This window comes from Thrips palmi, unplaced genomic scaffold (assembly GCF_012932325.1).
Source record: "Thrips palmi isolate BJ-2018 unplaced genomic scaffold, TpBJ-2018v1 HiC_scaffold_5, whole genome shotgun sequence".
In the NCBI taxonomy this organism is placed as follows: Eukaryota; Metazoa; Arthropoda; class Insecta; order Thysanoptera; family Thripidae; genus Thrips; species Thrips palmi.
Window position 1 is genome coordinate 3,385,270 of NW_023144632.1, and position 23,072 is coordinate 3,408,341.

The 23,072-nt window shown below is 53.9% G+C and overlaps 1 protein-coding gene across 1 annotated transcript; it reads right to left on the reverse strand.

Moving 5' to 3' along the window:
- Positions 1–682: 682 nt before the first annotated feature.
- LOC117650769 lies at positions 683–9,791 on the reverse strand (the record flags this gene model as incomplete). Its single annotated transcript, XM_034394370.1, has 9 exons — positions 683–2,176; positions 2,679–2,912; positions 3,332–4,517; positions 5,676–5,832; positions 6,977–7,099; positions 8,028–8,299; positions 8,543–8,978; positions 9,108–9,251; positions 9,549–9,791. Coding segments are annotated over 9 exons (3,396 nt in total), but the record flags the coding sequence as incomplete, so codon positions are not given.
- Between the last annotated feature and the right edge of the window lie 13,281 nt (positions 9,792–23,072).

Consider the following 23,072-nt stretch of genomic DNA (forward strand, 5'->3'; position numbering starts at 1 on the left):
CCAATTCCTAAGTAAATTACCTAAGTTCAAGAGTTAATTTGTTGGGTGTCCTTGGAGCATAAAAGCCGATGAGTCCTACGAACAAGGTTCGGTGTCCTCGAATGTCAATTAATATAGTCATCAGTCTCTTTTCAGGGCCACCACGTTTCTTTCCCTTAGTAAATGTTTACCGATAAAATGCTTGAAGACGTGTACGTTAGGCTCGAAAAACATGGAGTAATAGTGACAAAATACCAAAGTTGAGTCCTCAATTTGCTCCTAAAAATGCATTAAAGCGTTTACAGTTTCAAAGGGATCGTCTGCCCTAAATAGACTTAGGATTTTGTGAATTGGCTGCAAATGACATCGGGCTTTGTTCGTGGGACCTATCGAAGCACATTAAATCATAAAGAGTTGTTCTTTTGAGCGGGCGTGATGGTCTGATTGACTACGATGTCTTTTTTGGGTAAGTTTTCCTTCCCAGAAAACTGTATGGCATGCTGTTGCTGAGGGCATAAGAGAGTTTCAAAATGTAATTGGTGTATGTTTATGTCCAACGTGTGTTTGTTTTTTGTGTGTTTGTTTTAATTCACTGTGGGCTATACCAATAAACCGATAAACGAAATCCTTTTCGCCTTATCACATGAACGAGTATTAGTGTACTTTACTCCTATGGGGTTGGGTAAGGGTCTTCAGTCAAAGATAACAGTTGTGAAATACCGTTTAATTACACGATACACACGTACAAATTGTGGCAGTACAAAAAAATATAAATACATTTTACAGTTTCAATCGAGCTTACTTCGGTAATGCACATTATTCGGGCATATTTACAAACATGAGGTGGAAAGCCCAAATCATTCCCCTCCAACTATGATGATTCACAAACTGTACATATTTAACATCTTAATCTGAGTTCCAGCGGATACGCCATGAGATCCCTGGGTTTCCTAGGTCTGAAACCCGACAGCGTCAGCTGTGCAAACGTGTAAATCGATCTCCCAAAGACAACACCGACCACCTACGACGATTTTTGCATGAATATGCAGTACATTCGTTCCGGGCCTCGTGGTCAGGGCATTCTGACGAATGGTGTCACCGCGAGACCCGAATATTATTAAAACATTTATTTGGCACACGCCAAAAGGACATTTGCGACAACGTTGCCGGCAACGTATCAACTAAAAATACAAAAGAGAACAAGAAGATGAAGCTTTCACATGTAAACGTTTTCATAAGGAAATTCAGAGCGAGAAGAAATGATTTCATAATTAAATAAAAGATGAAATTAATAAATTAAATTAAATAAATCACCGAATGGGTAGCACATCACATATTTGTACTCTATTTAAGTAGAGTGTCGAATGAGGAAAAAATTAAACTAAAAAAGCGAGTATCGTCGATGAACGCCAGTATAAAAGATACAAGTGAGGAAGGAATGGCAACAGGCGGGAGGTGAAAGGGGAAGAAATCGGAAAAAGCGTTCGAAGGAGCTGGCGCTCTATCATTGCGATCTGTTGAGTCGGTTCGATGTCGAACCGGCGACACGGAGACCGTGGTTCGATCCCCGCTCGCGGCAGTCTTCTCGATGGCGGTCTAGTAGCGGTTCGTGACCTGCCGGATCCAGTCCAAGTAGTGCGCCACCTTGACGTAGACGCCGGGCACGCCGCTCTGGCCGCACCCCACTCCCCAGCTGACCACGCCGACGACGTGCCAGGAGCCGCCGCGCTCGCACACCATGGGGCCGCCGCCGTCGCCCTTGCAGGCGTCCTTGCCCTCCTCGCCGCCCGCGCACACGAATCCCTGGTGCAGCTTGAAGTCGTAGCCCAGGCGCGTCTGCTGCAGCTGGCGCTCGCACTGCTGGTGCGACTGCACGGGCACGTCCACCTCCTTGAGGATGTTCTGGTACTTGCCGAAGTCGCCGAACGCGTCCTTGCCCCAGCCGGTGGTCCAGCAGCGGCTGCCCGCGTACTCGGTGTACTGGTCGGGCAGGCAGGCGGGGGAGATGTGCGGCGACTGCGTCAGGTCCACGGCAGACGCGAGGCGGATGATGGCCAGGTCGTTGTACAGCGTGCCGGCGTAGAACTCGGGGTGCACCACCAGCGCGGCCACGTCGCGCTCCACGTGCGGGTAGAACTCCACGTCGTGGTTCACGTCCCACTCGCCCAGGCGCACGCGCAGGTCCTGCGCCGCGTAGCTGCAGCGAGAACGGAAGTTAGAACACGTGCAGACAAGCCGAGGGCCCAGTTCTCAAGGCCAAGTTCCAAGGAACAAGGGGGACTAAGTTACAAGGACCTAGTTCAAAGGGACTAAGTTACAAGGAGATAAGTTGTTAGGGACTAAGTTGTTAGGGACTAAGTTGTTAGGGACTAAGTTCAAGGGACTAAGTTCAAAGGGACTAAGTTCAAAGGGACTAAGTTCAAAGGGACTAAGTTCAAAGGGACTAAGTTCAAAGGGACTCAGTTCCAAGGGACTAATTTCAAAGGGACAAATTTCAAGGAGACTCAGTTCAAGAAAGGGACTAAGGTCCAAGGGCCAAGCTTAAGGGACAGATCCACAGGCAAGTTTAAGGGACATGAGTCTAAGAAGGAAAGGTCCAAGGGTAAGTTAGAGCCAAGATCCCCAGGGCAGTTAAGGGACAAGATTGAAGTGCAAAGGGCAAGTCCCAAGGGACAAGTTGAAAGGGCGGAGTGTCTCACCTCTTGACGCAGTGGGCCGCGGTGATGATGTGCACGCTGTCGATGAGGGTGCCTCCGCACACGTAGACGCTCTCGTTGGGGTCCTTCTTGAGGATGGCCACCTGCCAGGGGTACTCGCCGAACTCGGAGTCGCCGTCCACGTACACGGGGTTCTTGATGCGCCCGTTGATGCCCTGGGCTTGGCGGCGTCCACACTGCGCGCGCTGGGGCTGCGGCCGGTACACGGGGCTCTGGCGGGCGGGGCGGCGGCAGCACACGTGGCGCGGGCCGCACCGGGGGCCCTGCTGGCCGCCGTAGTACGCCTGGCGCTGCGGGAAGGAGAAGGAGAGCATTAGCACGCTGCCGGGCTGCCGAGCCGGAGTAAGAGAGACAGAGGGAGAGAGGCAGTGTGGTGGTGTCGGGTCGTCGTGGTGGTCAGTCCGTCAACGCGCTGCGGCTGGGCCTCGGGGACTCGGCCTCGGACACGCGGCCTCCGCCTTACCTTCTCGGGCTGCACCCCGGAGGCGCTCCTGCCCTCCTCACCGCCCTCATGCACTTCGTCTTGCGCTTCAACGGCCTCCCTGCGCCGGCGGTCGCTGCGGCGGTCGCTGGGGAAGACGACGGGCTTGTTGGCGGCGCTGGCGTCGCTCTTGGCCAGCGGCAGTGGCGGGTACAGTGGCGGCCGCGGGGGGTCGCTGGCGGAGCCGTCGCCGGGGAAGGACAGCGAGCGGTTGTAGTTGCTGCGGTAGATGCCGGCGTACTGGTCGTCGGCGTCTGACACGTAGCCGCCACTGGGGGGCCGGTAGGGCGCTGGTCCGACGGGGGGCTCGCCGAAGCCGCCGTAGCTGGGCGCGTACGTGTTGGGGTAGCCGCCGTCGTAGCTGGGGCCGACCAGCGGGCCGGGGCCGTGCGAGGGGTGCTCGGGGCCGTGGTAGTCCGGGCCCACCAGCGGGCCGGGGCCGTGGTAGTCCGGGCCGACGAGGGGCCCGTGGTGGTCGTGGTGGTCGTGCGGGTGGTAGTCGGGGGCCGGGCCGTTGCCGGGGTAGCCAGGTCCCACCAGGAGGCCGGGGCCGCCGGGGCCGCCGGGCCCGACCAGGATGTCATCGGTGCGGTAGCCGTGGTAGTCAGGCGCGTAGCCGGGGCCGTAACCAGGGCCGTGCACGAAGGGCGGCGGGTGTCCGAAGCCCGGCTTGTAGTAGTAGGGCCGCTGGTTGATTTTGTAGAAGTGCTTGTGGTAGTGGTTGATCTTGTTGTGCTTGTCGTGCAGGCTGTGCAGGAACTTGGTCACGAGGTACGGGTTGGGCGTGACGTGCAGGTTGACGAAGGGCTTGACCACCTTGCCGCCGTACTGGTCCTTGGTGACCTGCACGGACACGAGCGGGTTGACGGCGATGGGGCCGAGGTCGATGCCGCCGCCCTGCACAGCAGGGTTGCCGAGCGGGAAGGGACCGTGGCCGGCCAGCGGGTACAGCCCCGCGGCGCCCTGGTTGGGCAGCCCGAAGGACAGGCCGAACGTCGGCTGCACCTGGGCGTTCTGCATCACGCCGTTGACGCCTTGGAAGTTGTTCACCCCGAACAGGCGCTGCAAAGCAAGAGCATGGCCCACTGGCGTACTCGTCGCACTGGTCGTCGCCGCGCTGCGTCGCACAGGGCGCCTCCAGTGCCGGCGCGCGGGGAGGGAGGGGGTGGCTGGCGCGACTTTGAATGGCCCTTCATCGCTCCGTCTCTCTCCCACGTCGAGTGGCATTCCACAGTGGCGTGAGAGAGACGGAGCGAGAGCGACGGCCCTCTGCCGAACTTTGAATCTCAGGTGGCGGCGCCAGACACTCCCCCTCCGCGCGCCGCCGCCGTCGGCGCCGCGTTGTTACAGCGTTAGTTGCGCCACCCGACGACGGCCGCCGCGCCGGCATGGCCTGGCACTCGCTCTGGTTAGGGTTAGCCGTCGCCCCAAGTTGCAACTAGATGGTCCCACCAAGCCCACCGCGGCCACGCACCAGCTTCCACAGTTTTCCGCTTCCAGCTTCCAGTGTTTCCAGCTTTCCAGCTCCCAGCGTTTCCAGGGGTCCGGGATGGGTGGGCAGCCTCCCCGGCTGCAGCGGGTGGGGGAGGCGAGGGCGGGTGGTCTTCGGCCGCAGCCAGTCTTCGGGCAACGCCCCCGCGGCCGTCAAGTCGTCCAACGTGTGTGTGTGTGTGTGTGTGTCTGTGTGCGTGCGTGAGTGTCTGTGCGTGTGTGTGAGAGTGTGTGAGTCTGTGCGAGTGAGTTTGTCTGTCTGTGAGTGTTTGTGTGTGCGCGAGTGTCAGTCAGTGTGTGTGTCTGTGTCTGTCTGTGCGAGTGTGTCTGTCTGTGAGTGTGTGTGCGCGCGCTCGTGCAAGCGTATCGGGCGAATGTCTCGGCACCTGCCGACAGCGTCCGTCCGTGTCCGTCGGAGTGTGGAGAGGACGAAGAAAGAAAGCAAGAGAACGCGGAGAAAACCGGAAGAAGGCCAATCTACGCTACAGAGTCGTACAAGAAGAGGGCGGCGTGGCGCCAGAGAGGGCCGCGCGGTATCGCACAGCCCGGGGCTAGGCAGGGCCGCAGAGGCCGCACAGTGGGCCAGAAGACCGGTGGAGGCGGCCAAAACGCTTGGCACGTTTTGAGCTCCAGAGTCGCTAAATGGGACTCGAATCGACCGTGTGACCCCACCAATGGATCGCTCTCCGAACGAGGAATCCATTGGTGGGGTCACACGTTCGATTCGAGTCCTTTTTAGCGACTCTGGAGCTCAAAACGCGTCAAGAGTTTAGGCCGCCGGCGCACAGTGGGCCAGAAGACTAGGTGGAGGCGGCCAAAACTCTACAGGCGTTTTTGGCTCCAGAGTCGCTGAATGGGACTCGAATCGACCGTGTGACCCCACCAATGGATCGCTCTCCGAACGAGGAATCCATTGGTGGGGTCACACGTTCGATTCGAGTCCTGTTTAGTGACTCTGGGGCTCAAAACGCGTCTAGAGTTCAGGCCGCCTCCGCCGGTCTTCCGGCCACGGTTTGTGGGGCCTGCACTGCAAGGGGTGGCACTTACTCCGGAGACCTCGTCGTCGGACTCGTTGATGGCTCTGGGGCTAGCCGCGTGGTTCGCGTCGTCGCCGGACGCGGCCGGGCGCGAGTCGCTCTCGGCGTCCCCCTTGGTCCCCTGGGGCTACAAACCAAAGTGCACGGTGAGGGTGAGGCAAGCGGGGCGGTGAGAGGAGCGGGTGTTAGCACCTGGACCGTTCGGGTGCACCGGAACGCAACGGCGCCGGTCGTTAAAAAAGGATGCACTGTGAAACCAATAGTGGGAGAACTCCATCTACTTGAAATGCGGAGGAGTGGTATTTGCAGTCTCCGCATTTTGGAAGCGCAGAGTTTTGCAGTCTGTACACATAAAGTATGAAGTTCTCCACGTCAAGAGGCTCTGTGAGCAGCTCTACACACATGTAGACTGAATCTCCACTCGTCCAAATGAGGAGAAATCGAGGGGAATACGACTTGGTATTTCAGCATTGGTTATTATGGATACCGAATTTCGAAGTAATCGGTAATCGCGGAAATTCTGAGAATCTGGGGTAACTCGGCGTGAATCCAATGTTTATTGAATTTTTCGATAACCGAGTAATCGGGTACCGGAATCCATCTGTAACAAAATTTCTATGTTCTCGGAGAAATGCCCAAAGAGGAGACCACTTGGTTTGACATGATTTCGGGCGAAAAATATTAACGTAGGTTTCAATTAATGAAACAATTCCCTTTTAAATGACAGATGCCTGTCGAAAATTAAAACAAGGTTTTCATGGGCAATTTTGTTTTTAAATCAAAGGAGGTGAGCAATTTTGAATGGTTAGATGTTGCTGTTAAAGTGACCCGCGGAACGGAGGCACTATTAAGAAGCAATTTACGCTCCAAAATATTAAGCATTAAGCATAGCTATCATTAAATAGAAATACAGTTATGATTCAACCAATGACTTTGCCAATCACGCACAGAACATTGCTTCAATGCATCCCTTGTTTCTGTTGCTTTTTTGCTTGCTTTTAGTTCTGCTTTGACATTTTAGCATAATTCTAGTACATAACTGTTAGATCTGGATGTAAAGATTATACATGAGAGTTGATGCTGATAATTGGGCGGTCATCTGACATAACAACGTATGTCCATAGGGAATCCTATGGTAGATACGCTGTTATGTCCGATAGCTACAGAATTAATCATTTCACTTCCAGTGTGGTGATTGGCGCCGCCATTGTCTCGGCTTGTAACTACACTGTCTGACGGGAGAGGCCGGGAAAGCCGGGAAAGCGACTTACCCCGCTGTCGCTGCCGCTGTTGGTCTGCCTCTTCCTGCGCTCCTTCTTCTCCTCCTCCTTCTTCTCGTCGTCCTTCTTCTCCTCGGCCTGCTTCTCGTCCTTGCTGTCGTCGGCCTTCTCGCCCTGCGGTGGGGTGACCAGTGATGGAGTTAGTGAGTGACTACGGTGCGCTTGCCTAGGAAGCTAGTGGGGTGCGCACAGTGGGCCAGAAGACCGGTGGGGACGGCCAAACATCCCGGGCGCGTTTTGAGCTCCAGAGTCTCTAAATGGGACTCGAACTGAACGTGTGACCCCACCAATGGATTCCTCGTTCAGAGAGCATTCCATTGGTGGGGTCACACGGTCGATTCGAGGCCTGTTTAGCGACTCTGAGCTCTAAACGCTTCTAGAGTTTCAGCCGCCGGCGCCAGTCTTCTGGCCCACTGTGGTGCGTGTCCTCTTTGCGGACTCTCGAGATCGAAGCGCGCCGAGAGTTGTTGTGCCCAGCGAATCAGAACTTCCCAGACGACTACAGTGCGGGGTGCCGTGGCGTGCCGTGGCGTGTCAATGGCAACAACAAGCAGTGCGCGCTTACCTCTCTTAGAGAAGACTCCTCCCCCCTCCCCCTCCCCTCCCAGCCAAATTGGCGGCGCGATCGCCATTAGCATACAGTGGAGGTCCCAGAGAGAGCGGCGCCTTGTGGGAAGCCTTTGCCTAGGCATTGTGCCGCAACGGAGCAGCCGAGTGATTCGGAAGAGCGGTCCGTCGCTCCGTCTCTCTCGCACCCTTCCGGGGAGCGCCACGAGTGCGAGAGAGAGAGGGCGCACAGTGGGCCAGAAGACCGGCGGAGCGGCCAAAATTCTACACGCGTTTTGAGCTCCAGAGTCGCTAAACAGGACTCGAACCGAACGTGTGACCCTACCGATGGATTCCTCGTTCGGAGAGTATCCATTGGTGGGGTCACACGTTCGGTTCGAGTCCTGTTTAGCGACTCTGGAACTCAAAACGCGTGTAGAATTTTGGCCGCCCCACCGGTCTCCTGGCCCACTGTGCGGCGTCATGAGACACTCACCGCTTGTGCGACGGCGGACTCGGCGACGGGGGCGTTGACGATGGTGCCGTTCTCGTCGGTGACGACCACGTCGTCGGCCAGGATGTCGCTGCCGGGCGCGTTGCGGGGGTCGATGAAGCCGTTGCCGTCCTCCTTGCGCAGGATCTCGTGCGCGGGGCACTGCTCGACGGGCACGCAGAAGCAGTCCAGGCCGCCCTCGGCGCGCCCGGTCTCGTAGCCGGGCAGGCCGGCGTAGCGGTTGCCGTACGCGCCACCGCCGTTCAGGCTGTTGGCTGCAAAGTGAGGGGCGTCGTCAGGACCCTCGCACAGTGGGCCAGACGACCGGTGGAGGCGGCCGAAACTCTATGCGTTTTGAGCTCCAGAATCGCTGAACAGGGTTCAAACCGAGCGTGTGACCCCACCAACGAACTCCTTGTTCGGAGAGCAATCCATTGGTGGGGTCGCACGTTCCGTTCGAGTCCCATTTAGCGACTCTGGAGCTCAAAACGCGTCGAGCTGAGAGCTCTGCAACTCACCCACGGGCTGCTTGAGGTTGAGCTCCTTCTTGTAGAAGGCCTGGTTGGGCGGGTACGCGGGGCCGGGGGTGAAGCCGGTGGTGGTGGGGTTGTAGGAGCTGGCGGCGGGCGCGTACGAGCTGCCGTAGCCGCCGAGGCCGGCCTCGTACACGGGCCTGGCGCCGGCCACGCCGTTGACGCCGAGGCCGGAGGCGCCGGAGTTGACGCCGCCGATGCCGGCGGAGGCGCCGGCCAGGGAGGCGACGGTGTTGTCGGCGTGGTGGAAGTGGTGGTGGATGTGCTGCTGCGCGCCGGCCGCCTGCACGCCGCTGGCGGGCACGTGCTCAGGCACACTGTAAGAGCTCTTCTTCTTGTTGAAGCCGTGCGCGCCGTGGACGGACTCGAAGGCGTAGGGGCTGTCGACGGGGCCGTTGGCCTCGAAGGACGGCGGCGGCACCTTGTGGCCGGGGTAGTAGGGGCCGGGGGCGACGGGGCCGGGGGGCGGGGGCGGGGGGCCGTAGTGGGGGCGGGAGTGCGGCGCCGGGGGGCGGCCGTAGATGGGGCCGGGGGGCGGCGGGCCGTGGGGGCGGGGCGGCCCGTAGGGGCGGATGGCGTGCGGGTTGCGCACGGGCAGGGCGGCGATGGGTGCGCCCACGGGCTTGATGTGCACGGGCTGCGCGTAGATCAGGTCCTGGGGCTCCACCGCGCCGCGTGCAGGGTCCTCGTCGCACTGGGACACAGAGCAAGGCGTTGACTCGACACCGTCACGCGCACAAAGCAATACACTGCGAAACTAAGTGTGAGGAACGACACTTCAGGTGTGGATCTTGAAGTCCCCACACTTGGAAGTGCAGAGTTCTCCACGTCCGCACCATGCCAAGAGATGTGGGCAGTGTGAGCTACTCCACCGTACTCCACACTTGAAGTGTGAAGACTTCAAACTCCCCAAGTCCAGGTGCGGAGAATCACCAGGAAATGTAGAGTTCCCCGTCACTCGGTTTGACAGTGCACTCGCACCCGCACTCACCGAGCTGAGGCCCAGGTTGCACAGCCTGTCCTTGATGTAGTGCCTGGCCGAGGTCTCGTTGCCGTTCTCCAGGGCGTCGCGCACGTTGGGGTCGGCGTACACCTCGTCGTAGCCCTCCAGGTTGCGGCCCTGGCGCCCGGACCGCAGGATGTCGTCGATGACGTCGGCGTGGAGGTCGGTGGCGGCCGCGGACGGCCCGGCCACCTCCAGGATGCCGTCAGCGCCGGGCTGGGCCTCGGCCGCGGGGCCCTGGTCGGCGGTGGCCTCGGACACGGGGGCCGCACCGTCCTTGTCGCCCCAGGACCAGTCGGCCGAGGCCGCGGGCAGCAGGGCGGCGAGGAGCAGCGCCGCCAGGCCGGCCAGCACCACCACGCGCATGGCTGCAACGGAAGGAGGACTGGGTTAGACCAGGCAACGTTCAACAAGCGCGAAACGACACCGTAAAACCAAACGTGGACAACTCCACATTTGAAATGCAGAGGTGTGGAATTTGCAGTCTCCACACTTGGATGTGCAGAGTTTGCAGCCTCCACACTTCAAACGTGGAGTTGTCCACGTTTGCACCATGCTAAGAGACAGGCGACGATCTGACCTGATGGCCCACGAGGAGGGTCGTTTCGCCGCTCTGTCTCTCTCGCACCTCAGTGGGGAGCGAGGGGCGCCCCGTGAGTGGGAAAGAGTCAGAGCGACGGAGCGTTAATTGGGAATCGGTCGGGCTGCGTGGTGTTTCCGTACAAGCCCACGCCTCGTCCGCTCGCGGCACGCGACCGCCCGGCCGGCCGAGCGATTCAGAGAAGCCAGCGCGGTTCGTCGCTCCGTCTCTCTCGCACCCTCACGGAGAGCCCATTGAGTGCGACAGAGACAGAGCGACGACTCTAGACGCCAGTCCGGCGGCGGTGCCAACGCGGCGTGCCCAATCGGCAATGCTGCCAACGCGACGACATGACAGCGCGACATGCACGGACGGCATAATGTTGGCCACACTTTTCGCAACGCGCGGGCTTTGTGCCCAGTGGTGTCGGCAACGCCGTGGGGGAGAGAGAGAGAGAGAGAGAGAGAGAGAGAGAGAGAGAGAGAGAGAGAGAGAGAGAGAGACAGAGAGAGAGAGAGACAGAGACAGAGACAGACAGACAGACACAGAGAGAGACTGAGAGACAGAGACAGTGACAGAGAGAGAGAGAGAGAGAGAGAGAGAGAGAGAGAGAGAGAGAGAGAGAGAGAGAGAGAGAGAGAGAGAGAGAGAGAGAGAGAGACGGAAGTTCCGCCGAGGATGCGCCGAAAGGTCCCCCTTCAAGTTCGAGGGGACCTTTGCCTTCGTGACTGCGGCAGCAAGCGCCGCACTCGGAGTTTGGAGTGTCTTTGGCGCCGCGAAGAAAGCAGCAGGCTGCCTCCGCACAGCGCTCTCTGTCTCTCTCGCACTCCTGGGGCGTGCCGCCTCGGTGCGAGAGAGACAGAGCGACGGGGGGCACAGCGCCGGCGGTCGTTGCACAACGCTCGCCGTGTCACCCGGCCGGTCCGCGTCCGCGACACTGGCGACACCCACAGCGCCGCGGCGCCGCCGCGCCTCGCCGTGTAGGAGACTCGCCGATTTCGGGAAGCGCTTCGCCTTCTGGAGCGACAGGGTGGAGAAAGCGCTATGCCGCCTGACCCAACCCTCGGCACCTCGCTTTGGGGCCACCAGTCGCTGCCATCATTTCGGAACGCACTGTCAAAATTTGTTGTCACTTTTATGACCAAAATCATGGATGGCCGCTTTTCATCACTTTCGAACGATGACAATCACTAACTGATGACATTTTCATCAAAGCTCCTATACTTATTGCAATCGGAGTGACAATAACAATGTCATCAATTGTTTTCATGACACCCTTGTACACTGAGAATGAAAAAGTCATGATCAATACCCAATTTTGGGCGAGGTTTACTTTCTCACCCAAATTTGGGCGAGGAACGTTTCCTCGCCCAATTTGGGCGAGAAAAGGTTCCTCGCCCAATTTTGGGTGAGGAAGGGTGTATCAGCTCCCTATCTAGCTCCATAGTATTATGACCCAAATTTGGGTGAGGAAACTTTCCTCACTCAAATTTGGGCGAGGAAAATTTCCTCACCCAAATTTGGGTAATAAAGAACTCCTCACCCAAAATTTTAGTCATGATCATGACTCTTTCATTCTCAGTGTACGGAAAATTATCCTTGAAATCGCTAGCGGCAACTCCAATTTTCACAGAACCCTCGTGTTTGCGACGCTTGCCCAGTGGGTGAAGGTGAAGGCGCCGACCTGCTGCTCTCATGAGACGGACAGACAAGCAGACAGCCTCTTGCACCCACCCAGGCAGCGGATCGGCCTAATAGAGTTGTCGCGGGGAAAGAGTCGCGTGGGAACGACAAGCGAAGCCACTACACGACGCCGGTGTTCACTCAGCGTCTCTCTCTCTCTCTCTCTCTCTCTCTCTCTCTCTCTCTCTCTCTCTCTCTCTCTCTCGCGAAGAGGGGCACCGGATCCGGAGAAGGCGCCGGAACTGGTTCGCTTGGAGAGGGACGACACCGGAAGGCCCTGTCACGTGTGCGCAAGCATAGAAAGCGCAAGCATCTGAAGCGCTGCCCAGACGGACAATACTCTATGTCCGAATCTCGAGGCACGGTGCGAACACACTCGTGTTAATCTTTGTCAGAATGTCAGAAACCTGTCTGAAAACCTGATCAAAGTTCGCGCATCTCTGAAAGCTGAAAACACCTCTTGACTTTCCGAAGAACTCAAACCATCAATATCAGAGTAATTTTTCAGACTTTCAGCTTTTAGGGGTGCGCGAATTTTAATTTAGGATTTCAGACATGTTTCTGACATTCTGACCAAAGTTACACGAGTGCGTGAGGAACTCCGCATTGAAGTGTGAAGACAGTGCAAGCAAACTCTGCTTTTTTCGAAGAGCGGAGACTGCAAATTTCCACACATCCGAATTTCAAGAGTGCGGAGCTCCCCACACTTGTTTCCGCAAAAAGCGCACGGTGCTCCGAACACTCGGTTGGTTTTTTCACAGAGTGCAGTGTTTGTCCGGGTGAGCCGACGCGCTCCCAATACCACCACACCGCGAACCGAGGAGGGGCTCCTTTATGGCGGCCAGACGGCCGAGACGCGCCCAGGCCCGGTAATAGTCGGGTAATAGTTATGGGAAGAAGGGCGGCCGAGTTATGGCAGAGAGAAAGTGGCCTGCATTACCATAACAACAACAAAAAACAACAACATAGCCCCATGCACGCACCGTTTCCGCCAGCGAGAGCCAAATGTAATTGGAGTGGACAGTGAGCTTCGGTTTGACAGTGGGCGTCTCCGCTCGCGACGCGACGGCCCCGACGGTTTGAGGGCAGTCGGGCACTCCGGCGAGTGGGAGGACACAAGAAGAAGGCGAGAGTGGTGCCTCTAGAAATAATGAATAGTCGCTACGCTCACTGCGCCCCCAAGGGTCCCTCTAACTACTGGTAATCCAGGATAATGAAGTCGCATAATTCATTAGTTCGTGAATGGTGCCGCATATTTGTTGGAAAACTGTGCCAAGTTCGTTTCAACGTGTGAATCGTGCGTCTTGTGGGCCTTCGGACCGAACCACCGCACAGTGGGGCAGAAGACCGTGGGCTCGAACCGAACGTGTGACTCCACCAACAGATTCCTCGTTCGAACACTCATAAAACCTTACGAAGTATTTTGAGCATACATATAACAAACTAAAATACTTTGTTATACGAAGAAATAGTTCGTAAATTACGAAGTATTTTCTTTGTAAGCTTATGTATGCTCAAAATATTTTGTTGTACAAACTTCTTTTCTTTGTAAGGCTCAAAATAGTTTGTAAAGGTTTTCTCAGTGAAGAGCAACTCATTGCTGGGGTCACACGTTCGGTTCGAGTCCCGTTTAGTGACGTTGGAGCTCAAAATGCGTCTGGGATTTCGGCCACCTCCACCAGTTTTCTGGCCCACTGTGCGCCGATTCGCATTGAAATGAATATGGCCCAGTATTCCAACGAGGGAGGCACGATTCACGATCAATCAAATGTGACGTCACGTTCCCGGAATACCAGTGGCAGGTTGCACGTACACTGCGAATCTAATTGGCAGTAAAACACGGTGTTGCAAAAGCGGTAATGTCTGTACCGCCTTTCTACCGTGTGCAAAAGAGTCCGACCGTCGCTACCCCGCGCGCAAGAGACCATCCATAAGGCTAGCGTTGTAAATCTCTGACGCGTGGAGTAGTGACGGTCGAATTCTTTTTCACACGGTAGTACAATCTGGTCACCGCGAATACAATTTAAATTACCGCGAGCGAAATGTGGTAATGTTACCGCCTCTCGATTTGGAGTGTACCGGTACTGCTAGCTGCGTGGAGGCCAAGGACGCCGGCGGTACTCGTTCGGGCGGCCGGCGGCGCGGCCCTCCCGTGGCCGAGCTGCGGCGGTGGCTGTGATGTCAGAGGCTCGCCGACGCACAGTGTAGTAACGACACCCACGCCGCGGCGGATGCGGTAACCAGTCGTGTCAACGAAAGCAGTGCGATGTGTATCACCGCCACGACAAAGACGCGACGACAAACTCCCGAATGTTTCCGAACCGCTTCGGCTCTCGGGTCCGTTTACTTTCTCCTGGCGAGAGGACCGGCGCGCCGCGCCACGCCACGCCACGGCACGGCGTCACGGTCGCTGCCCCGGCCGCGCTTTGTTTACATGCAGCAGACTCATTCCGAGAGTCGTCGCTCCGTCTCCCTCGCACTCATGGGGCGTCCCGTGCAGGTGCGAGAGAGACAGAGCGACGAAAGCGACTCGCGGAATCAGTCTGCTGGGCAGCCGATCCGACGGTCAGTCGAGCCGCTCGGCTTTGCGGTTGCACAGAGAACGCACGTTCAAAGGGCGAAATGGCCGCGGCACGCGTGGGGCAGTGGGACACTGTCAGTGGACCGGCACACGGCATGGCACGGCACGGCAAGGTGGGCCAGCGGATCAGTTCAGGACAACGGCTCTGAACCCCTTTTGACCCTTGCTCTCCAATCGGGGCTCGTGCCCTACACACTCGAACACGGGTTCGTTCTCGTCGCACCGTGGTAGAATGCTCTCAGCCCGAGAATTATCCAGTCACAAAAACAAATCAATGTTCTTGGCTGAAGATTTCTAGAACCGTGCAGTACTACGGTCTAGCTTGGTCAAAAAGCAATGTGTTGGCATTTTCATGCGATTTATTTGAATCCCATTTTAAGAGTGCGCAGAGCTCAAAGCCAGACTTGAGTTGCACCAGCTCTACAGCTTTCGTGGTCCACTTACGGCCCTCTGAATCTTTGTAAATTAAGATCACACCCTGTTGAAAATCCACGTACTTCGTTCGAATGTTATTCTTTTCTAAAACCGACTATTGGAGTTCACCCCCTTTTCTATTATGAATTTCAATTCTACGTAATTGGTTCACACAAAATAATCTACGCAGCATCACGAGGACGAAAATGAAGGCATTGCAGAATTGCTTTAGAATGCTTCATAAAAACGAATCATTTCATCGTAGACTTTACAATGCATTCGCTTTCAAAGAAAAAGCATCGTGCACTCTTAAAAGCCTACGAAGCATTTGCTTCATAACTACAAAGAAAATGAAGGCAGTGTAGAATTCAAGGGGTCCCCAACCGGCGAAAATCGGTGTACACGGGTGAAAAAGTCATTAAAAAAGTCACTAAAAGTCAAAAAAGTCAAAAAGTCACAAAAGTGAAAAAGTAACAGAAAAACCACTATAAAGTATCCAAAAAGTCACGAAACAGCCTTTAAAAATACCAAATTTCAATGAACGCTGGTGGAAAAGTAACTTTTTAAGTCAAAAAAGTCATTTAAAGGTCAAAAAGTCATTTAAAAGTCAAAAAGTCATTAAAACGTGTGAAAGTGAAAATAGTTCCAAGGCAAAACAGTCGCAAAAAGTCAGAAAAGATGCTCAAAAAAGTCACAAAAAAGTCAAAAACCAATCAAAAAGTCACAAAAAAGTCAAAAAAGTCAGTTTTGACTTTAAGTCAGTGTACGCTCGCCGGCTCGGTTGGGGACCCCTTGGTAGAATTGCTTCGTATTATGAAGAAATGCTTCATACAACGAAGGATTGTGCTTCACAAAACGAAACATTTCTTCTGGGAGTTTACAATACCTTAATTTTCTTCGTATTACAAAGTGATTCTTCGTAGAGTTTTTTTTTCTGTGCGGATTGTGTGTTGATTCTGAACCCTCCTTACCTGTTAGTGTGTTGACTCCACGGGTAAATGCTCTTCCCTGTTCACTGCACTCACTCACTCACTGCACTGGTAGTGCTCACTCGCGACTTGCTCCACACTTCACGTTCGGTGCCTTGTGGGACACCCGGGCGCTCTGAGGCGGCGTGCTCGACTGTGCATCCCTGGCGACCCCAGAGCGTTAAATACGACCGCCGCGGCCGCCGCCCCCTCCGCCCCCCTCCACCCCCCTCCACTCCGCCCCCACCACCCCCCCCCTCCCCCTCCCCCAGGCCGGTGCACCGCAGCCCCCCCGGCCGGCCGGCCAGGCCCCCGCGACCCCCACCGTTCCGTTCCGGGCCGCCGTGGCGTGCGCCGTGGTCGCGCCGCAGACTGCGAGTCCGCTTCGTCGCTCCGTCTCTCTCGCACCCACATGGGACGCCCCGCGAGTGCGAGAGGGACGGAGCGACGAAGCGGACTCTGCTGCTTCTTGTGCTTGCGCAGCGCGGCCGCGCGGCCGGCTGCAGTTTGGCTTTCCCCGAAGGTCCTTTGCTCGCTTTGCTCAACGCGGAGGCCGGAGGGCCGCTGGGAACGGGCATCCCTGGGGAGCCTGCGCAGCCTGGGGAACCCCGCCTAGGAGTAGAGGTCGCTGCTCCCGCGAGCCGGCTCTGTGGTGGAATCAAGGCGTATCACAGCGCCGTTCACGAAGCGTACGGTCCCATACGCGTGTCTTGAAACGAACAGGAGCTCACTGTCAAACTAAGTGTGGAGAACTCCGCACTTCCTGGTGTGGAGTAAATCTCCGCTTTTGGACGTATGGCGTTCGCAGTCTCCACACTTCAAGTTTGGAGTAGCTCGACGGATCCCCTATCTGGCATGGTGCAAGCGTGCAGAACTCTATACTTGCAGTGTGGAGTCTGCGTGCAACTCTTGCACTGCTAATTGCGTATAATGCATATTCCACACGTTCGCATCTCAAGTGTGGAGTTGTCAGTGTGTAGCGCCTGCGAGGTAGGCCACAGGTTCGTCCTGCGACACACCGGTGTGGAGACGGTGGCCTACTTCGCCCCTGTCGTATTCACAGGGGTGAGGTAGGCCACCGTCTCCACACCGGTGTGTTGCGGGACGAACCCGTGGCCTACCTCGCAGGCGCTTCCGGCTCCAACGTCTGCAGTGGCTATTCCAGCGTGGCCTCACACTGATAAACCTGAACGCTTCATTTGAAGAAACTTGGTTTCACAGTGTGCTGTAGCACCCTTCGTGAAGCGTACGGTCTCGTGGGCCCTCCTTGAAGCGTAAGAGAGCTCATGTGCTCTTTTCCTACTATCTAAATTCATGGGGGAAATTGCGTTGAAGCGTACACTGAGAAAACCCAACAAATTATTATTTTACGCCTTACAAAAAAAAGCAGTTTATTGTCACAAAGTATTTTCCAAAGAAAATACTTCGTAATTTACGATTTATTTTCGCAAAACAAAGTAAATAAGTTTCTACTATGTGTGCTCAATATACTTCGTAAGGTTTTAAGCGTCTAGTTGTACACTCTAACAAAGGTCAGTTGCTTGATTTGAGGCGTAGAACCAGACTTTAGTGTTACCTCAAGGGATTTAAGAACTTACACACTTCCTTAGACTGCCTCTTGGTCTCCCGTACGACCGTGCGTCGAAGTCACCATCGCCTTTTAGCCTTTCAAGCCAACGACGGATGGAGTCAGTCGTTTTTTTTTAAATGTAGCCAACGGCGTACTTAAACTTTGTGCCGGCCGTTCATGTGGTCGCCCAACGTAATACGCTCCTTTTAAAGGCATAGAGTAGTTTCTATAAGGTTTTTGAGGGTGTCACTACAAATCCAAAGGTCAGACTTCTCGCCACTCCAGAGGCAAGACATAAAAGTGTCGCCAAGATTTGGTCAGACCTGAAAGTCTCGCCAAAATTTGGTCAGACAAGAAAGTCTCGCCAAAAAACGGTCATACACAAAAGTCTGACCCCAAAATGGCGAGACTTTTGTGTCTGACCGCTACCTAAAGGCCGAAACGCGCCGGACGGTTACGGCCTAAAGGCTGTGGTCAGACACAAAAGTCTCGCCATTTTGGGGTCAGACTTTTGTGTATGACCGTTTTGTGGCGAGACTTTTTTGTCTGGCCAAATTTTGGCGAGACTTTCAGGTCTGACCAAATCTTGGCGAGACTTTAATGTCTCGCCATATTTTGGCGTGAAGTCTTTCCATCCAAATTGCAGTGGTGGCAGTGACAGTAGTGAGGGGGCAACCACTCAAGAAATCTTGTGTTCCATTGAGCGCTAGAACTCTCTGGAAATCTGAAATCTTCACACTGAATGTTTTTGTACAAATTTTGTACGAGACATCACAGTTTTTCGTGCACACGAACTTCTCGTACAAATTTGTACAAAATTTTGTACAATTTTGTACAAAAATGGAGAAAAATGTGCAGTTTTTCGTACGAAAATTGTACGAAAATTTCGTGTGTACATAAAACTGAGATGTCTCGTAACATTTAGTGTGTTGCTCCCAAAAAGGTTAAACAAGCAAATGTCGGGCGTATTATCGGTCAAAATCTTGCGAAACTTAAGCCTTAAGAAATCTTGTGTCCCCGCAAACATCCAATGTGGTTGCCCCCTCTGACAGTAGTCTTCGGAAGTCTTGTGGCTTCCAGGGGACGGTATCCATTCTAATGTGTTATATCCCATTTACGAGCATGACTTGTCTCTCAGACTTCCTCCCCCTCCTCCTGGTCTTCTCTTATCCGGCTGCGATGGACGTCACGGCGCCCTTTTGCAACCCACTGGGCAGGCCTAGGTACCGGCGCGGCGCGCGGCAACCCCAACAGGACACGAGCTTCGTGGCGTGACTCGAGGTGGGGAGGGGTCCGCACTCATTCACAAGTACCCGGACCTAGAGTTGTAACATCGGCTGCACTCGAAGCGGAGCGGAGGGAGGGGAGGGGGTTACGGGATCCGCTTGCTGCGCTTCCTATACTCGAGGGAAGGGGGAATCTATTCGTGTGCGCGTATTTTTTAAATTATTTTTTTCAGTGTTCCTTCGTAACGAAGCCTGCCTGCTGCTGACTCCGGGGCTCCGGGTTCAACACGCACCCAAAACAGTGGTTTCTTCAAGCCAAGAGAATTTACTTGCCGCGGGCGTCTTTACGTGATTGCAAGTAAATTTTTTTGGTTCAATAAACTACCTTTGTTCTGGCGTGTGCATCGTCACTCCATCGGTAAAATATCCTCCCGAAAATGCCCATTGGTAATGCATGTGAAGGCATTGCACTTCACGTGCGATGCAAAAGCATTGCACCAATTTCGGTGGGATGAAAACGGGTTCAAACGCATCGCACACAATGACGCTCTATGCTCTCCTGTGGATTCTCAAAGTGCACCCTTAAAACCTTATGAAGTATTTTGAGCATACATACGTACAAACTAATTTATTTTGTTATACCAAGAAATAGTTCGTAAATTACGAAGTATTTTCTTTGTAATCTTACGTATGCTCAAAATACTTTGTTCTAACAAACTGCTTTGCTTTGTAAGGCCTAAAATAGTTTGTCAGGTTTTCACACTTGTTTTCACAGTGTCAGACTGTTTTTTTAATGTGGTTCTCGGTACGCTGCACCGCGTGGAGCCGCGGAGCCAGGGCCGATGCGGGGGAAATCCACTCGGCGACTCGCGGGGTGGTGCGACGTCCGCGCTCCGCGGCGTGCATGGCCGTGCAGGGCGCTTGGGGGGAGGGGCGGGGGAGGGGGGACGCACCGCCGAACTGGGTCGATCCAAGGCTCCGCGCGTCTTAGCGCGACCTTTGGGTATTCTGACGCCGGCCGCGCCGAACCCGCCGCCGCTTCCAGGAACGACGCACTGGGCCGCACGCTTGTTGTTGTGTTTCCAGTTTGTTGGTCCTGTTTGCGGGTTCCAGGTAGAACGGCCGCCGGGCTGGCACTCGCGTTTTGGCAATGCTGAGTTATGATCAACACCGTTGTCACCGTCATTTCGCTACAAGTCTCGAAATCTTACACACACTACTGTATTTTGGACATTACCACCAAAAGTAGCTGGTCATAACAAAGTATTTCAAGCATACATAAGCTTTCAAAGAAAATACACACTAAATTCTTATGGACTTTTTAAATGCATAAGGACGCATTTTTTATGCATAGTTATGCATGCGCAGAAACGTCCATAAGGTATGTAAAAAAATTATGCTTCACTGTGTACATTTTATGCGTCTTCCTGCATAAAATGTACACTATACATAACATATGGACGTTTCTGCGCATGCATAACTATGCATAAAAAAGTCCATAAGAATTTAGTGTGTACTTCATAATTTACAAACCATTTCTTTAAATTTTTTGCACCTCACATGTGCTCAAATTAATCCGCAAGGTTTCAAGCCAGCAGTAGTACCCCTTCAGGCGTCCAGGTAACCGGCCCGCATACTCTAGAAACTGAAGAGACACTCTACCAAAAATGTCCTGTAAATGCCGTTAATTTATTACCAGTTTTCACTGTAGGCCAATTTACAGCGTTTACTGTGATCTGCTCACGGGATTCACTGTGATCTTGTTCGCGGTGTTCACTGTGATCTGGTCCCCAGTAAACACTGTGAGTTTGACGCCGCTGAGCACCGAAGTACTGCAAATCAGGCTCCAATTCACGGGGTTTACTGTGGCCAGATCACAGTGAACACTGTAACCGAGATAACAGTGAACGCCGTGAACTAGTTCACAGCAAACACCGTGAATTGAATAACTGCAAACATTGGTAATAAATTAACGGCGTTGACAGGACATTTTTTGTAGAGTGGAGTGCATGGCATGCTCCTCCTAGGAGTCAACCACAAAGCACACTCTTCCCAAGAGCATGCTTGCAAGCACACTCTTCCCAAGAGCATGCTTGCAAGCACACTCTTCCCAGGAGCATGCTTTCAAGCACTCTCCTTGCTTGCAAGCATGCTCCCAGGAAGAGCGTGCTTGTCAAGCATGCTCCTGGGAAGAGTGTGCTTGCCAAGCATGCTCTTGGGAAGAGTGTGCTTGCAAGCATGCTCTTGGTAAGAGTGTGCTTTGTGGTTGACTCCTAGGAGGAGCATGCCATGCACTCTCTTCAGTTTCTAGAGTACGTGCGCTCAGGCCGACAGTTACCCACGGTCTATTGCTATTTGCTATTGAAAAGCGGACTGTTCAGTTATCGTCTGCCTCGCTCCCGGCGCACAGTGGGCCAGAATACTGGTGGAATTGGTCAAAATTCTAGACGCATTTTGAGCTCCGGAGTCACTAAGTGGGACTCGAACCGAACGTGTGACCCCATAGGCACACGGTAAAAACGGCCGTTTTCCCAGGAACCCCCTGGAAATCTACTATGTCTTTAACATAGTCTCCCTGAGAAAACCAGGTACCGTTTTTACCGTGTACCTCGTTAGGAGAGCAATCCACTGGCGGTGTCACACGTTCGGCTCGAGTCCTGTTTCGCGACTCTGGAGCTCAAAACGCGTCTAGAATTTCGGCCGCCTCCACCGGTCTTCTGGCCCGGGCCTGTCTCATCCAACGCATCGCCTCGCATTGCCTCTTGCAGTGGAGGCGTGCGTTTGCGGTGCATCTAGTGACCTCAGCGGTGACGGCTGCGCGGGGCGCCGAGCCGAGCCGAGTGGATTCTGCAAGCGAGTCGAGAATTCCCCGTTACATAATAGCCGCCCGGCCGGCTTGGCGTGGGTCCGGCTGGAGGAGGGGGAGATGGGTGGGGGGTCTGTGTTGTGACTAACCGTTCAGTGAACCGTCTCTGCACGGAAGGCTGGCGGAGATGGAAGGGGGGGGGGGATTTTGCACGCGCACGATCGGGGGCGGCCGGCTCTAGCATGCGATACAGTACAGCGATTCCCCACTAAGGCGTTGAAACGCCAATAAATACTTTCCCACGGCAAGTTAAAGGAAAAAACACCAAGATGTGATAATAATCGCAACCAGCTGGTGGTCTTCTAGAGGATAAATCAACAACAGCAAACTCAACAGCCGGCAACGGCCACAGTCATGGCGTCCCGCCTGCTCGAGCTCAACAACAACTATCGATATAACCCCACCGACCACCACCGAGTGTACTTTAGAAAGACGTCTGATTTTTAGCAGATGATTGTTAAATCAGCTAGCTTTGACTCTAGATCCCAGGATCCGCAGGACTACCAAATCCGCGCAGTAGTGGCAAATAGACGTCAGCACACTTAAGGGGGGACATCACTCCAAAAACAGTGCTTTTGTAAAAACGTCATAAAAACCAAACGGAAAGAGAAAAATAGCTCATATTTTAACAGATAAAGTATAAAACAACACTAAGTCAATCCGCCAGGGCAGTACAGCGCTTTCGTTGAAAACACATTTTTTAGTGTTAGGTTAGACCATTTCGCACTGTTGCAGCGCTGGACGCCAAACGGTTTGACCTAGAACATTGAAATTTGGTGACAGCCTTCCTGAGATGTCTGGCTATGGTGGGTACCTCAATCACATTTAAAAATCATTCTAAGTTCTGTTTGTTACATACCAAAAAATATTGTTCAATTTTTTTGGTCAAAATTGTTTAATTTTAAACGTTAAAAAAATAATAAAAATTGACCAATGCAAAATATTTTGCTACCCACCATGCATGTCGTAGGAGCCTCCATGCTAAATCTCCCCGCTATAGCTCAAAAACTGCGCCCTATAGGCCTGCAACCGTTTGCAATTTCATGTTCCGAGAAAAACGCGATCAAAGTTGGGGAAACTGGGCTTTTCCCCTATGCATGTTTGCGGCGCACAACCTACTAAAACTGCAATTTTTTGAATTCCGGAATGCGGTTTTCACCATTCGACGCAGAAAGGAATGGTCTATAATATAAACTAATAAAAAAAAGTTGCAATTTTTGATCATTTTGGAGTGATGTTCCCCCTTAATGTTTTTGTACAATTTTTTTACGAGACGTCACAGTTTTTTGTGCTCACGAACATTTCGTACAGAATTGTGTAAAATTTTGTACAATTTTGTACAAAAATGGCGAAAAATGTGCAGTTTTTCGTACGAAAATTGTACGAAAATTTCGTTCGCACAAAAAGCTGTGATGTCTCGCACAAAATTGTACATAACATTTTGGGTGTTCACATTTTCAAAATTCAAAATATTAACGCCGATTTTGCGGTTTTAGCCTCTAGCGGTTGAACGATTGATTTTACACAATAGCCGGTGGTAGCCAGAAATTTGGCAAGCCGTTTTGAATGCCAAAAATTGGCAAGCTTCGCCCGAAAATACTCCCAAGCTTGCCAAAATTTGGCA